General features: G+C 41.9%; 2 protein-coding genes across 2 annotated transcripts; one reads left to right on the forward strand and one right to left on the reverse strand.

The window, feature by feature from the left end:
* The first annotated feature begins 7,910 nt into the window (after window positions 1-7,910).
* On the forward strand, window positions 7,911-10,267 carry LOC112555642. Its single transcript, XM_025224077.1, has 5 exons — window positions 7,911-8,112; window positions 8,647-8,773; window positions 9,155-9,409; window positions 9,699-9,833; window positions 9,986-10,267. Exons 1-5 carry the CDS (start codon window positions 7,991-7,993, stop codon window positions 10,265-10,267), a joined length of 921 nt encoding a protein of 306 aa, XP_025079862.1. The 5' UTR covers window positions 7,911-7,990.
* Window positions 10,268-11,848: 1,581 nt separating this feature from the next.
* LOC112554979 lies at window positions 11,849-15,008 on the reverse strand. Its single transcript, XM_025223071.1, has 5 exons — window positions 14,596-15,008; window positions 13,625-13,666; window positions 13,338-13,422; window positions 12,728-12,815; window positions 11,849-12,222 (listed from the first exon to the last, which is right to left on the reverse strand). Exons 1-5 carry the CDS (start codon window positions 14,720-14,722, stop codon window positions 12,136-12,138), a joined length of 429 nt encoding a protein of 142 aa, XP_025078856.1. The 5' UTR covers window positions 14,723-15,008; the 3' UTR covers window positions 11,849-12,135.
* Window positions 15,009-16,552: the final 1,544 nt, after the last annotated feature.

Below are 16,552 nucleotides of genomic sequence, written 5' to 3' on the forward strand. Positions count from 1 at the left end.
GGGGAGCCGTTTTGGGGAGCCGTGACGTCACACCCGCCGGAAGTCGCACGGGGGCGGCCATCTTGCCGGAAGTGGCATGGAGACGGCCATTTTGATGAGGTCATATCCGTGGCGGCCATCCTGTCGACCATCTTGCCGGAAGTCGCATGGGTGCGTCCATCTTGATGAGGTCATATCCGTGGCGGCCATCTTGTCGGCCATCTTGCCGGAAGTGGCATGGAGGTGGCCATCTTGATGAGGTCACGAGCGTGGCGGCCATTTTGTCATACCCCCTCATCTTGTCATACCGAGTGAATGGTTGTTTTTTGTATTTGTGGAAAATGTATTGAAAGAGCCCATTTCGTCAAAGCTTAGAAAAGTATAAACTTTAATAAACTTTGTCCACCAGTCGCCACGAGGAGGCAGGCTTTGTTGACTGGCAAAAATGTGTTTTGACGCACACAAGAACAGAATAAACTTTTATCACAGCTTTGAAGATATCGCAGTCTAAACGGGAAGCAGCAGTCTCAAATATCCAACGGTACGGTAGTCACCCCATCGGCAAGGACCTTTCGCTTGATGTACAGATAGGACAAGGAGTTGCGGTGTTGTTGGTAGGTAAACCATAGATTTACCATCTGTTTTTGAAACCGGTGTGCATCACCGCTGGGCTTTGCTGTGTCTGTATAACCTGTTTGAAATGCTGTGGTCAAGTTGATTTTGGTATTTAGTTTGCCCCTTGGTGCTGAGTTTTTGCGTGTCACCGAAACAAATGTAAGTTTTGCTGCAGAGAGCCACGATGCCCCATCGCCTTGTACTCTGTTTTAAACAAGCCGGTGTGCGTTTGTCGTCGCGAGCCGGTTGGAGACAGCAGGACAGACAGAGGTCCCAGGTTTGTGGTTTGTTTTGCTGTTGGTCACAAAGTCTCGGTGATGTTGGTCGCATGCTGTCCCGGGAACCATTGCGTGTATTCTTGAAAAAACTGTTGTTGCAATTCAGGACGGACGGCATCTTCGAAGCGAGGTGCCGCCAAAGCCATGTACAGCGAGTCCGTGTCCATCTCGCACAGCTGAAAGTTGCTGCGGTCTACGTACTTGTCCACGCAGTCGTAATAAAACTGAAGCATTCTCAGTTTGGCGTACTGGTAGACGAAATAGCCAATTTGCAAGGGGAGGCCCCAGTTGATGTTCTTTTTGGCCATCTCTACCTCGTACAAGTCTTCCGTCAGTTCCGTCAGTTTTTGAAAGCGACTGTCGTTTATCAGTTTTTCACAGTCAGAGTCACCGACGTAGTAAATGTCGCAGTGCCTGGCGATGTTGGTGAGCGTCTTGCCGTAAGCACTGTTGCCTAGCAGTTTGAACGTTTCGCTCAGAATGTTTTTGGACGGATCGCTGTCTCCTTGGCGTCGCGCGCTGGTGACCATGTCGCAAAGGCCTTAAAGCAAGGTTTGGGTGGTATTCTATCACCAGGTAAACGGCAGTGACTATGAGACCATTTCAAATACCATTTTAAACAAAGGAGTCGCTAGTAAACTTTGTTGCCGACATAGCTGCGGATGAGCGTTTTGTGGAACAGGTCAACAGTTTATATTTTTTTCCGCGACGCTCGCATGAAAGGACCAATGTCGGGCGCGTGACATGAATGTTTTTTGAAGATGGGCGTCATCTCGCTAACCGTTCGCGCAACGCCTCGGGACGTGAAGATCGCACTGCACCAGGCCGAACAACGTTTCGTCTTTCACGGCGGCTAAAATGTCGTTTCGTGGGATATCGTTGGAACTGTAGGAGGGAGCTTTTTACAGCGTATAACGGTGGAGATTTGGGGGTTGGTCTTTTTTTGTCTTTCCCATTTGCACTCCCACATTTTCCTGCACAGCAACACCGACGACTTTTGTAAGTACGCGGTGATCTCGCGCGTTTTTTCCCGCAACTCGACGAGTGGCTTTTTGTTAAACGGGTTGATGACGCGACCGCGCGGTGAGGAGCAGTTTTCGTGTCCGTGAAAAAGACAGCCGTGAAACTGATAGACGGTCTGCGTTTCCGAATGCCACCCATCGACGCGAATTCGCCTTTTTCCTAACTGTTTTTCTTTTGAATTAAATTATGTCGAATGTGAATGTTTTTAGAAAACATGGACCCACTCTAAAACCACTCGCGACTCTTTTGACCGTACACGTCTCTTTTTTCCCCCTTGAAATTATTTTCTTTTTTACGGATGATCGGGTGTTCCGTCGGCATGTTTTGACATAAGGCCCAGAGATACAAGGCGTTGGCATCGAAACCCTCTATGCTTTTGTACGGGTTTGCTGATGTCGTTGCGAATAAACGTGTGAGATTTTTCGTGATGGCGGTGAAAAATGATGGAGGGACCGCCTGTGATGTTGTCGCGAAGCAGCGATGGGATGTCTTTTCGTTTTGTCATCGAAAAGAGAAAAGTAGACGTCGGAAGGCAGAGTTTTGAAGAGATACGCAGTGTGGATGCCGGGAGCCGAAATAGCGTCTTTTCACCATGTCTACACGAGAGTAGCATAGAACGTGATCTGGTGTCGAGCGCTTGCAGAAAAGGCACAACGTCGAGGTTGTTGTACCACATCAGAAAATCTCGCAGCGACGTCAGTGCGAGTCTCCAGACCTGTTGACAGTAGGCGTACTGCTCGTCTTGTGATGTTTGTGCTTCTGTTTGAGTGTCGATAAAACGCGGCGTGGGGAGGGAGTTGCTGTTCTTGTAGTGTGTCGAGAGAGGTGACGTATTCGCTAGGGGAAGAAACCTTTTTGGCTCTTGTACGTTGTAGGACAGCCAAGTACTTTGCGTAACTAAATCCCGGCGCGAGAAAGTTGACGACGTCTAGAAATCTCAGCTTTTGGGTTGCAAATATGCACAAAAATCGTTGTGGCGCTTCACCACAAACTTGAAATGGGTTTTTTGTCTCGTCAACCTATCGTCATCGTCTGCTTCTTTTTCGCAAAGGACAAACCGGCGAACGAGGTAGGGTTTGATGACGTTGATGTCATATTTTCCCGAGTTAAACCTATGACCGTAGTTGACGCAAAGTAGTCGTCGAATCGGGCTCTGAGGGCGGCGGTGGGAATTTGAATACTGTCAGGGGAGTTGTTTGTGTTGATCGACAGCATCTAGCTCTGTAAGCACGTCACTTTAAATCGCTCACATAATAAAAGATAGAGACCGGTCCGAAATTTTTTCTAGATGATGCGAGCCATGCGATCGATCAAGTTTTCTGAGAGTCGCCGTCGCTGACCGAAACAAACCGGCATTCAAAATCTGGAACGTTACTCGGCTACCGACAACGGACAAGGGAACGTGTTGGGCTGTGTACCTGCGTGTTGTTGCTGTGGGGTTGGGGAAGACTAGAGCGATCAAAATAACTTCAAAATCAAGGTGGCCCTATACGGAAAAACAAACGACGTATCGACGAAAAGCCCGTGCGATTTGTAACTTTCCAGGACGGAGGGTGTACCCTGATAGACCCAGCCTTGATACGTCTCTCTTTACTTATCACCTGACATGCTCTTTTCGTGCGCTCCATCATCCAATTTTTTTTCCAAAGTTTTCCGCACTTGGACATTGAAACGCGTGTGTGAGCTTGTCGATGTCGATGATGTGGCATGAAATGTTGCTTGTAATGTAAAGACGGAGAGACGTCTGTATACTTGTACGCGCTCCGCTGAGGGGGACGAGAATGGGAGAAGACTGACTCTCATCAAACTGAAAAAACATCGATAATTTTACGCTTAAATTATCTTCTAAACTCGGCAGATCTAGCAGGTCACTCCTGGAAAGTCAGAAAAAAGCAGACGCGGACCATGGTTGAACAGTTCTCGCGCAGGATCTGTAACGAGTGTGCGTTGGCGCCACGGTGTAATGCGAGGGCTCTAAAAACAAAGATTGTCACGGTACGCCCTGTCTGTTGTGTTCGTCTGTTTGAAGTGTATGCAGGCTTTTGTTATTTTGTATGTATTCGGGTAAAGCATCATCTGTACAACAACCGATAGGAAAGTCGGCGATGGGGTTGACATAAAAGGAGGTGGACATGATGGCACACTCGTTACAGATCCCTGCGCGAGAACTGTTCAACCAATGGTCCGCGTCTGCTTCTTTTTCTGACTTTCCAGGAGTGACCCTGCTAGATCTGCCGAGTTTAGAAGATAAATTTAAAGTAAATATCGATGTTTTTCAGTTTGATGAGAGTCAGTCTCCTCCATTCTCGTCCCCCTCCAGCGGAGCGCGTACAAGTATACAGACGTTCTCCGTCTTTTAATTACAAGCAACATTTCATGCACATCATCGACATCGACAAGCTCAACACGCGTTTCAATGTCCCAAGTGCGGAAAACTTTGGAAAAAAAATTGGATGATGGAGCGACACGAAAAGACATGTCAGGGTGATAAGGTAAAAGAGACGTATCAAGGCGGGGTCTATCAGGGTACACCCTCCGTCCTGGAAAGTTTACAATCGCACGGGTTTTCGGTCGATACGTCGTTTGTTTTTCCGTATAGGGCCACCTTTGATTTTGAAGTTTATTTTGATCGCTCTAGTCTTCCCCAACCCCACAGCAACAACACGCGGTACACAGCCCAACACGTTCCCTTGTCCGTGTCGGTAGCCAGTAACGTTCCAGATTTTGAATCGCCGGTTTGTTTCGTCAGCGACGGCGACTCTCAAAACTTGATCGATCGCATGGTCGATCATCTAGAAAAAATTTCGGACCGGTCTTATCTTTTATTATGTGAGCGATTTAGTGACGTGCTTACAGAGCTAGATGCTGTCGATCAACAACAAAACAACTCCCCTGATAGTATTCAAATTCCCACCGCCGCCCTCAGAGCCCGATTCGACGACTACTTGCGTCAACTACCGGTCATAGGGTTTAACTCGGGAAAATATGACATCAACGTCATCAAACCCTACCTCGTTCGCCGGTTTGTCCTTTGCGAAAAAGAAGCAGACGATGACGATGTTGACGAGACAAAAAACCCATTCAAGTTTGTGGTGAAGCGCCACAACGCATTTTTGTGCATTTGCACCCAAAAGCTGAAATTTCTAGACGTCGTCAATTTTCTCGCGCCGGGATTTAGTTACGCAAAGTACTTGGCTGCCTACAACGTCACAGAGCAAAAAGGTTTCTTCCCCTACGAATACGTCACCTCTCTCGACACACTACAAGAACAGCAACTCCCTCCCCACGCCGCGTTTTATTCGACACTCAAACAGAGCAACATCACAGACGAGCAGTACGCCTACTGTCAACAGGTCTGGGAGACTCGCAACATGACGTCGCTGCGAGATTTTCTGATGTGGTACAACAACCTCGACGTTGTGCCTTTTCTGCAAGCGCTCGACAACCAGATCACGTTCTATGCTACTCTCGGTGTAGACATGGTGAAAGACGCTATTTCGGCTCCCGGCATCACACTGCGCTATCTCTTCAAAACTCTGCCTTCCGACGTCTACTTTTCTCTTTTCGATGACAAAACGAAAGACATCCACTCGCTGCTTCGCGACAACATCACAGGCGGTCCCTCCATCATTTTTCACCGCCATCACGAAAAATCTCACACGTTTATTCGCAACGACATCAGCAAACCCGTACAAAGCATAGAGGGTTTCGATGCCAACGCCTTGTATCTCTGGGCCTTATGTCAAAACATGCCGACGGAACACCCGATCATCCGTAAAAAAGAAATAATTTCAAGGGGGAAAAAAGAGACGTGTACGGTCAAAAGAGTCGCGAGTGGTTAGAGTGGGTCATGTTTTCTAAAAACATTCACATTCGACATAAATTTAATTCAAAAGAAAAACAGTTAGGAAAAAGGCGAATTCGCGTCGATGGGTGGCATTCGGAAACGCAGACCGTCTATCAGTTTCACGGCTGTCTTTTTCACGGACACGAAAACTGCTCCCTCACGCGCGGTCGCGTCATCAACCCGTTTAACAAAAAGCCACTCGTCGAGTTGCGGGAAAAAACGCGCGAGATCACCGCGTACTTACAAAACGTCGTCGGTGTTGCTGTGCAGGAAATGTGGGAGTGCAAATGGGAAAGACAAAAAAGACCAACCCCCAAATCTCCACCGTTATACGCTGTAAAAAGCTCCCCTCCTACAGTTCCAAACGATATCCCACCGAAAACGACATTTTAGCCGCCGTGAAAGACGAAACGTTGTTCGGCCTGGTGCAGTGCGATCTTCACGTCCCCGAGGCGTTGCGCGAACGGTTTAGCGAGATGACGCCCATCTTCAAAACATTCATGTCACGCGCTCCGACATTGTCCTTTCATGCGAGCGTACGCGGAAAAATATAAACTGTTGACCTGTTCCACAAACGCTCATCGGCAGCTATGTCGGCAACAAAGTTTTACTAGCGACTCCTTTGTTAAAAATGGTATCTTGAAAAATGGTCTCATAGTCACTGCCGTTTACCTGGTGATAGAATACCAACCCAAACCTTGCTTTAAGGCCTTTGGCGACATGGTCACCAGCGCGCGACGCCAAGGAGACAGCGATCCGTCCAAAAACATTCTGAGCGAAACGTTTCAAACTGCTAGGCAACAGTGCTTACGGCAAGACGCTCACCAACATCGCCAGCACTGCGACATTTACTACGTCGGTGACTCTGACTGTGAAAAACTGATAAACGACAGTCGCTTTCAAAAACTGACGGAACTGACGGAAGACTTGTACGAGGTAGAGATGGCCAAAAAGAACATCAACTGGGGCCTCCCCTTGCAAATTGGCTATTTCGTCTACCAGTACGCCAAACTGAGAATGCTTCAGTTTTATTACGACTGCGTGGACAAGTACGTAGACCGCAGCAACTTTCAGCTGTGCGAGATGGACACGGACTCGCTGTACATGGCTTTGGCGGCACCTCGCTTCGAAGATGCCGTCCGTCCTGAATTGCAACAACAGTTTTTTCAAGAATACACGCAATGGTTCCCGGGACAAGCATGCGACCAACATCACCGAGACTTTGTGCACAGCAAAACAAACCACAAACCCTGGGACCCCTCTGCCTGTCCTGCCTGTCTCCAACGCGCTCGCGACGACAAACGCACACCGGGCTTGTTTAAAACAGAGTACACAGGCGATGGCATCGTGGCTCTCTGCAGCAAAACTTACATTTGTTTCGGCGACACGCAAAAACTCAGCACCAAGGGGCTAAACAAATACCAAAATCAACTTGACCACAGCCATTTCAAACAGGTTTTACAGACACAGCAAGCCAGCGGTGGATGCAACACCGGTTTCAAAACAGATGGTAAATCTATGTTTACCTACCAACAACACCGCAACTCCTTGTCCTATCTGTACATCAAGCGAAAGGTCCTTGCCGATGGGGTGACTACCGTACCGTTGGATATTTGAGACTGCTGCTCCGTTTAGACTGCGATATCTTCAAAGCTGTGATAAAAGTTTTTCTTGTTCTTTGTGCGTCAAACACATTTTTGCCAGTCAAACAAAGCCCTGCCTCCTCGTGGCGACTGGTGGACAAAGTTTATTAAAGTTTATACTTTTCTAAGCTTTGACGAAATGGGCTCTTTCAATACATTTTCCACAAATACAAAAACAACCATCACTCGGGTATGACAAGATGAGGGGGTATGACAAAATGGCCGCCACGCTCGTGACCTCATCAAGATGGCCACCTCCATGCCACTTCCGGCAAGATGGCCGACAAGATGGCCGCCACGGATATGACCTCATCAAGATGGACGCACCCATGCGACTTCCGGCAAGATGGTCGACAGGATGGCCGCCACGGATATGACTCATCAAATGGCCGTCTCCATGCCACTTCCGGCAAGATGGCCGCCCCCGTGCGACTTCCGGCGGGTGTGACGTCACGGCTCCCCAAAACGGCTCCCCAAATAGGGGGTGAAAACAACATGCCTATACTACTTATATATATACTTTTGTAGATTCTGTGTCGAACCGAGAATGCTCTCCCTTGTTGTGAACAAGGAAGAAGAGAAGAAATGCCTGAGAAGCAGCTAATATGGGGTTGATAGAGAGCATTGCCTTCCCAGAGCAAGATGAGGGACCAGATGCTCCAATCGTTGATGTGGAAAAGGTGCTTGGAGACCAAGCTTGGGAATCATTCCTTCACTCCTATAGCTGGTGCGTACATGGTCATGGGAAAACATGAGAGTGAATGTGTGTAGGTCAATGTGTCTGATGAGAAGTAGTAATTAAAATCAGCACTGTCTCTAGCAAAGTAAAAGGGAATGTGTTTGAGAAGTGTGTATGCGTGTATGTGTGTGTGTTTCTGAGAAAGAGAGTATATATGTGTGTATGTGTTTGTGTGAGTTTGTGTAAATGTCTGTGTGTTAGAGAGAGCATATACATGTATGTATGTGAATGTGTGTATGTGTGAAATAGGTATAGCAATCTGACATATAAATCATTTTGTTCATGCTATTACAGGCTCTGCCATACTAGTAATAACAAGTTTTAACGACTACAACCTACACTTTATCTTTCATCATGGCGATAACAATTGTACAGCGTTGGCTGCAAATTTATTATTTGTAAACTGTTCTTTAAAATATCGATAACTATGGTTATAACGATAATTACAATAAGAAGATTGTATCATGATATGTTTGGTGGATTCAGAACTAATTTTTGTTTGTTAATTACGAATGATGACAGCTTTTGGAGGTGTTGTATCAAAAAAAAGAACTCCGTAATAGACGTGCCAATGAACTACTACTATTTTGAGCAAGGGAAGACTGATATAAACTTAATGGAATCCACATTTTCTGCTAACATGGTCACTGTGAGTAGTTTTTAATTCCTAACAATTTGCTTACTTGGTTCCTAAAAGCTGACTGTCACATTTTCTTTAAACACTAAAGTAAAGCTGGTTTTTATTGCTGTCATAAGGACAACAGTGATTTTATTAGCATGTCCTAACCAAGTTACATTCTATTATATGCTTTCGTGAACATGCTTTTATGATTGTTTGCATGTTTGTTAACCTGTTTTTTTGCATAAGAAATAGATAGACAAGAATACGAGAAGTAAAAGAAAGACAGAAAATCCCAGTGTATCAATTCCAAATGTGATATTCAAGCCTATATATATATGTGTGAACATTTTTGTTATATTATTGTTAAAGAAATTTAGGAACACTCATATTATTTCCCAATGCCCTCAGACAGATGCGAATAACAAACAAGGAGGCTCAAGGAGACAGGCAACACCAGAAATGATCGGACTGGAGACGAGGTTCAACAACGACACGGACACTGAGCAGAAGTACAACTTCAACTTCCAGAAGGAGAGGTCAGCGTCTGTCGAGGTCACCTACCAGCGAGGCTTCTCCATCGGTGGCAAAGCTAACTTTACTCTCGGGATACCCAAGATAGCCGAGGACAGCAGTCTAGGGGTAGAAATTGAAACTCACGTTCAGGTAAGAGCCAGAAACAGACTCAGACTTATATTCTTTGTCCTTCTCTTCTTTGTGTTTGTTGTTCTCTTTTCTCTTATTTATTTTGTAGTCTTTGGTTTTGGTGGGGTTTTTTGCCTTCTTTTTCTTATTGTCCTTATTTGCTAGTTTTTTCTCCCCTCCTTTATATTTTCTTCTCTTCCTCCTCCTTTTCATCTTGAAGATTGATCGTATACAAGCAAGCACACACACAAAACCACATATACAGGGAGAGAGAATCTACTCTGTGTACACTAGTATCAACTTCCCATAGGTCACCAAGACAACGGGCGAAAAACACGAGGAGAGAGTGACCACCTCGGCGACAAGCGAGATAACTGTGGCTCCCCACAGTCACTATACAATTACTGTCGTCATGGAGGAACGGAACCTGGAGGCAACGTTCAAGGTAACGTGCAGTGCTATTTCATCATTGACTATTTTTTGCAGCATATTCTAATGATATTCGGAAAAAATATCCTGCCCATATGCTACCCAGAACTTTCTCAATTATCTCTTATACTAAGCTCATTCTTTCTATCAGACCTTATGTACAGGTAGCTCTCGACCCACTGCATCAAACTTAAGCAAACAGAGGCAGACCGTAGCAATAACACAGATGCAGATTCTCCTCAAAATGGTTCCATGGACGTTGGAAGTAGAGCAGCAGGGATTGTTGGTCAACGGCCAGGCATCCGAAGCGAAGCAGCCCGCATCCCTGCAGAAGGTAGGATGCCTCAGAGAGGTCCAGATGCAGCAACGTCCAGCAGGCAAAGTGTCATCCAAGTGGTTGAACAGAGAGCAACAGATGGCGTTTCCGTGTATTTTCCTAACGACTACTAAGAATTAAATGTCTGCTTGAGTCATTCTCAAAATCTGTGCGAAGACCCGTCTTCTGTTCTCGAAAAAAGTGACAAAAAGGCAGAAAGGAGCCAAGACTTAAATGTAACAATAGTTTAAGAATGCTCCTGATAACCTTTTCTAATTTGGCAAAATGCCGAAGGGTCAAAACACCGAAACACTTTAAAATATATTAAAATGTACCAAAAAAGTCTTGCCAATCATGTCTGATCTTAGACACAAAGCATGCTGACCACAAAGTTCCAGTGTCCATAACGTTTCCCACAAACCATTGGTTTCCTTTGACTTTTACTCACAGCTTCGCCAAACTATCTCTAACGACATTTGACCGTCTAAGAAGATCCTCAGTTGACACAGACTCTAAGCTCTCAAACCCTGTCTCTGGCCTTTAACCATTACAGGTTAATATTTTAGGGTTTTGACTTTATAGACTGGGTTCTCTCTGTGTCCATCTGCTCAATCGTCAGGTGCACGGACACTTAGCATTCTGCCTTCTGGGAAACATTATCATATGTCTACACTTTCATTTTACTTTTTTCAATGTATTTAAATAAAATGTGATGACTAAGTAAACTAAGCTCCCCCAACCTGTATCTGTATTATTTTATTGGACAGTGCTGTAGAAAAATGTTCTGGCTTTTTGTAATAACAGCAAGATAATCCAAAACAACAATGACTAGCGCTTAGAACAATACTGGCCATCGAGCACAGCCTGAACATGTATATGTATATAGGGCTACTGATGATTAAATGTTGACAAGCCAGGTGTCTAATAAAATAATAGTAATTGTTATTACGTGTTTTTGTGTGTCAGGTTGAGCGGATGTATATTATACATGTCCATCAGTGGTTACTGTATTTCAGCTTTTTTAAAATTCTATGACAGTTAAGTCCAACATAAAAGGGGAAATACAGGGCATACTTAGATGGTCTTATTGAGCGGATTTAGTACTAGTCTTTCTGCTGAATTTATGTGGGTTTTGGTTTCATATGAAGAATTGATTAAAGATTGTAACTAATTTATGAAGAAGTCTGGTTTAATTGGCAACAGCAATCATAGATTTACAAAGGTATAATCGCTTTCAATTTAGCTGTTCTACCAATAGGAGTCAAATTTCTTTCAATTCATATTTTCAAAAGAAACAAAGTCTCTTTAAAGTTATCATCATAGTTTATTCTTTGTTAGCCTTTTAAATGACTCGTTAACCATATTCTAGGTATTTTAAAGTTCTAGAATTCCATTTAAAGCTCAGACATACTCTTTACTGAGTTACTCTGAATACTTCCTAACCAGTTCATTTCTATCATCATTAATTTTTAGTCTTGATGTCTAAACAAAGTCATCTACTATTTTGATTGTTTATTTAGGGTTAATGAAAACACAAAAGATTAAATGCCATTTCTGTCTCAAATTTTCTTCTTAGGCAAACAAAAATATTCTACAAGTAAATTTAGACTACGAGTAATTAAAACAAAAGGTAAGCTGATGCAACAAAATGTTCATACTCTCACGCAAATTGTCAAATAAATTTACTTTTTCGGTAAAAACAAATTAAAATGATGTATTTTATCACACAACGGGTTTTACATTTTCCTGAAGCCGAATTTTCAAAGCAGTCTACTTGGAGTAAAGCGACAGAGCAAAAGAACTAAAAGAATTATGCATGATTGTTTGCTGAATGAGTTCTACTCAGTTATTATTTTCCATAATGTAACATTGAAAACTAAAATAGGTGTGACATTCAAAACGGTTGTTAGTATCCACATCTCTTAATTTTTATGATAATAAAGAAAAGCACAGATCGCATCCCAAGTTCTGAATGTGTTTTGTATCATCCCAGATATGATGCTCAGAAACCCTGAAAGTACTGGACAAGATTTCCATCATTTCGGTTGAATGTGATCGTGGCATGATTACCTTCAAAACTTACGCTACCCTGTGACAGAGAAAAGAAACTAACAATTTATTACGATTGGCCCTATTATGAGACACATCTTATTTCTTTCTCGTATCATGAACTCGTTTTTATCTTTTGTCAGAGAGCATTACTTTATGTCTTACCTGAAAAACAAAATTACATCTTCATGTATACATTTCACCTCTGCACTCGAGTAATAGGGTACCACTTTGAATGAAAAAATAAAACAATAAAACTGAATTTAAGGTATGACACCAAGTCCTCTGAAAAATTTGCAAATAAAGAGGTCCAAAGAAACCAAATGGTTGCGGTATATTGTGTTTCGATCCTCAGAGTTCAATTTGTTTGTGGTGAGATGTATATGGTATCAAAGGGTCATATATGATCGCCAGATTTTTCAACATGAAGCCATGCATCATGATGAGGACAATTGAGTAACTTTAACTGGTTTCAAGTGTCAGTGATAAACTATATATATATATCTGAAAATGTTGCATGAAAGATAATTTTCACTATGACTTACCGATCCAAGCTGGCTTCTGATTGGTCCTGGAACATCTCTGGACTGGTACATCACAACACCAGCTCCAACAATTTGGTAACTACCTCCTCTGAAAGTGTTTACTACACTATATTTATCTGTATTAATAGCTTCAAATTTTACTGTAAATGATTGTATAGATTGTTGGAGGCGCTAGATATAGCAATATCTCATTATATGTGTACCTTTCTTGACATGATAGGTTTTTACTAGTGAGTTAAAAAATACTGATAATTTCTTGTCCCCGCTCTCTCGGCCATTTTTAGAGCAACTGTCTGCTTTTCTCTGATATATGACGTCTTTTTTCTGCTTCAAGTGACGTGGAAGAAATGACGCACACAAGACGTCAGACACAAGACACTATTATTACACAAAATAATACACGACCTCCCTATATATATAGATAGATCTTCAAACGCGTCATATAAATATTTAAACGACAGGGACAAGCTTAAGTATAACAAACAGGTGATGATGAAGATGCCTGCTTATAAATATAGGTAGTATGAAACACCAGAAAAAATATGTTTGTGTTTATAAGTACAGAAAACATTCTTACACTGTTTACTAATTTTAAAAATATTGAGCTTACTTCCAGCTGCCATTGCTCCAACTAGGAAAAGGTGTGAAGGACCTTGTCAGCTGGACAATTCGCCCATCTCTCACTCCAGCCTTAACTACAAATGAAGAGTTTGTTTGCGCTTAGAAACAAGAGATGAACAGGAGTACTTAGGAAATAATTTCACGATAAACTAAATAATCAACTGGAGGATAATCATGGAAAACTGGCTTCACGATCTGTGGATGGCTCAATAGATGGAATTTTCATTACGATACTTCAATACAAAAAAAGAAGAAACCAATAAAATTGTAACTTACCAGGTTCACGCTGATTACTGGATGAATTTCCACCCATTGTCACTGAAAGAAATGTTCCACGTATGTAGAGCTCTATTTAAAATCCAAGTTTTACAGATGTGACAAATGGTGCAGTGAGTCTGATATCAGTTCGAACTTATTTTTGATGTATCAGAATTAGTCTGTCTAGTGCACACTCCCAGAGAAAACATCAAACACACGAGATACTTAACTCCTCGAGCAAACGCTTTTCATAATTTTGGATGGAGGTATGTTATCATAATATAAAACACCAAGTGTTGTATAAAATAGTGACAATCACCAGCTAACATCAAAAGATGCTAAATTATATGTAGACTCTCTCTTATCTCTCTTTAGGTTAGTTTTTAAGGTTTTTTTTTTATTGCTCCTATGTTCTTTCTTTTAAGGTTATTATCGTGGGTGCTACAATATCACTATGCACCGGAGCAAGAAACAATTACTTGAAGTCCAATCTGTATTTTCAAGACAACATGAATTAATTTTTTTGAATCATTAAATTGTCCAAAATATCCAAAATGTAAGAACTAATAAATAACATATCTATAACATAGATTAGTACAATTCTTAATTTCTTAAATAATGATTACTTTTTTCGATGTTGTCAACAGTATGTTTTTATTTTCTTTTTAAAAAGATTTTTTTTTCTCATTTGATGTCGCACGTAGATTTCGATATACACAATCGTGAAAGCTGGTTCGCGAACTCATAAACCACACCACAGAGAGATAGGCGGATATGCACATTACTATGTAAGAAAATTATAGCTAACACAGCTAACGAAAACTAAGTTCCGATAATAATTCTTCAAAAGTCCTTGATGTTACTTGTTCACAAGTATGGTATAGTGAAATTCTTAAAGTCGTTAGTTTATAAACCCATTTGCTAATTGTTATGTGAAGTTTAATATAAGTGCTTAATTAAACAAAATTTTAATAAAAAGAATTACTCACAGAGAGGATCTTTTCCCACTGAAACAAATTCAGAGTTGAGCTTGAAGTAGTTGTGTGTACCTCTAGCACCCAGGTCAAAATGGCGTCCTCCCTCATCAAGCACCTTATAAACATAATGACCTGTCATCGTCGTTCTCCAGTCCACCAATCACGTTTCTTATAAAAATCTTTTCCCAATATGTCGCCAGTTAGTGTGAAATAAACTCATTTGCATCCTGGAACTGAAAATATCATCCAATCCAATCTTTACAATTTTAGTAAATGATGGTAAGATGATACGTGACTGTTTCATTGGATGAAGTCCTGGTAGTCCCGTTGTCAGATGCGCACGTTTTCTTTGCAGTGAACTGAGAAGCTTTAGCACTCCTGAAGAAATGAAGGATTACTACGCTGGCAGGGACTTTACATCTCGTATAAAACTTATTTCGTCACTTTTCTTGGATGATTGAAGTGCGTGACGTCAATTATTAGTTTCCTACAATAATATTCTAACACGCTTGCCACGCCTACATCTCTCCAGATATGGTATGTCTTTTTTTATCCACTTACAAGACACATCAATTGTGCCTCGGTTTGGAGAAATGCCCTATAAATAGAACATTTTTTATTTTTATTTTTTAAGTAATTATTATTATTATTATTATTATTATTATTATATTATTATTATTATTATTATTATTATTATTATTATTATTAAAGTTTTTAGAACATGCTAGTATTCCTATGAAGTTTTTTTTTTTTTTGTCTACCAAATAATACTCAAGCTTCGTCTGTTCCTCTCTAGTCAAAACCACGATTGGTCAAAATCAATGGCGCTCACGAACGTGGGGCGACGAGGAATCGTGTGCTCGCTTCTTGTTGATGTGAAACTTTAAATGCTTATTAGCAAGATCAGCCAGGCCACCTTCATCTGTTATTCTTAGCAGTCTGTGATTCAGGCACTTGCATTTATTGTACGTCCACCTGACGAGAATTACTGAGACAATTCCGTTCGTGCGATTGGGTCGCTAGCAACAATTGAGCCAAACACCTCAGTCCTGGAGAGTGTTGAGCCATATCGGTAAAACCACAGCTGATGTCAATGAAGACATAGAGGTTATATCGAGAGCTGACCGAATCACCTGAGTGTGCTTTGTCATTGTGTCTTCATTGACATCTTTGCATGTCTTTTGTAACAATAAAACTGTCAAGCGACTTACACGTTTAATATTCACTGTAGGTAACGCTCTACAAACTCAAAACTCTGGTTTTCAGATTTTTGTCACAGCAAGACCACAAACAAGTCTTGTTAGGCTTGTCAGGGATGTATATAGACTTAAATGTAACAATAGTTTGAGAAAACTCCTGAAAGTCTTTTCTAATTTGGCAAAATGCCGAAGGGTCAAAACACAGAAACACTTGAAAATATATTAAAATGTAACAAAAATGTATTGCCAAACATGTCTGATCTTAGACACAAAGCATGCTGACCACAAAGTTCCAATGTCTATAACATTTCCCCCAGACCATTGGTTTCCTGTAACTTTTACTCATGGCTTCGCCAAACTATCTCCAACGACATTTAAAGAGAAGATCATCAGTTGACACAGACTCTAAGCTCTACAACCCTGTCTCTGGCCTTTAACCATTACAGGTTAATAGTTTAGGGTTTTGACTTTGTGGACTGGGTTCTCTTTGTGTCCATCTGCTCAATCGTCAGGTGCACGGACACTTAGCATTCTGCCTTCTGGGAAACATTATCATATGTCTACACTTTCATTTTACTTTTTTCAATGTATTTAAATAAAATGTGAGGACTAAATAAACCAAGCTCCCCCAACCTGTATCTGCACCATTTTATTGGACAGTGCTGTAGAAAACAGCTCTGGCTTTTTGTAATAACAGCAAGATAACCCAAAACAACAATGACTAGCGCTTAGAACAATCATGGTCATCGAGCACAACCTGAACATTTATA

The sequence above is a fragment of the Pomacea canaliculata genome, linkage group LG14 (assembly GCF_003073045.1).
Source record: "Pomacea canaliculata isolate SZHN2017 linkage group LG14, ASM307304v1, whole genome shotgun sequence".
NCBI lineage: Eukaryota > Metazoa > Mollusca > Gastropoda > Architaenioglossa > Ampullariidae > Pomacea > Pomacea canaliculata.

What these genes read in the sequence shown, in the direction of transcription:
- LOC112555642 (XM_025224077.1), top strand. Translation starts at nt 7,991, where the DNA reads ATGGGGTTGATAGAGAGCATTGCCTTCCCAGAGCAAGATGAGGGACCA. An exon ending in TTCCTTCACTCCTATAGCTG is followed by an intron (nt 8,113 to 8,646) that starts GTGCGTACATGG and finishes GAATGATGACAG; the next exon opens with CTTTTGGAGGTGTTGTATCA. An exon ending in AAATTGAAACTCACGTTCAG is followed by an intron (nt 9,410 to 9,698) that starts GTAAGAGCCAGA and finishes AACTTCCCATAG; the next exon opens with GTCACCAAGACAACGGGCGA.
- LOC112554979 (XM_025223071.1), bottom strand. Translation starts at nt 14,722, where the DNA reads ATGACAGGTCATTATGTTTATAAGGTGCTTGATGAGGGAGGACGCCAT. An exon ending in AGTGGGAAAAGATCCTCTCT is followed by an intron (nt 13,667 to 14,595) that starts GTGAGTAATTCT and finishes CATTTCTTTCAG; the next exon opens with TGACAATGGGTGGAAATTCA. An exon ending in TCAGAAGCCAGCTTGGATCG is followed by an intron (nt 12,223 to 12,727) that starts GTAAGTCATAGT and finishes TCTCTGTCACAG; the next exon opens with GGTAGCGTAAGTTTTGAAGG.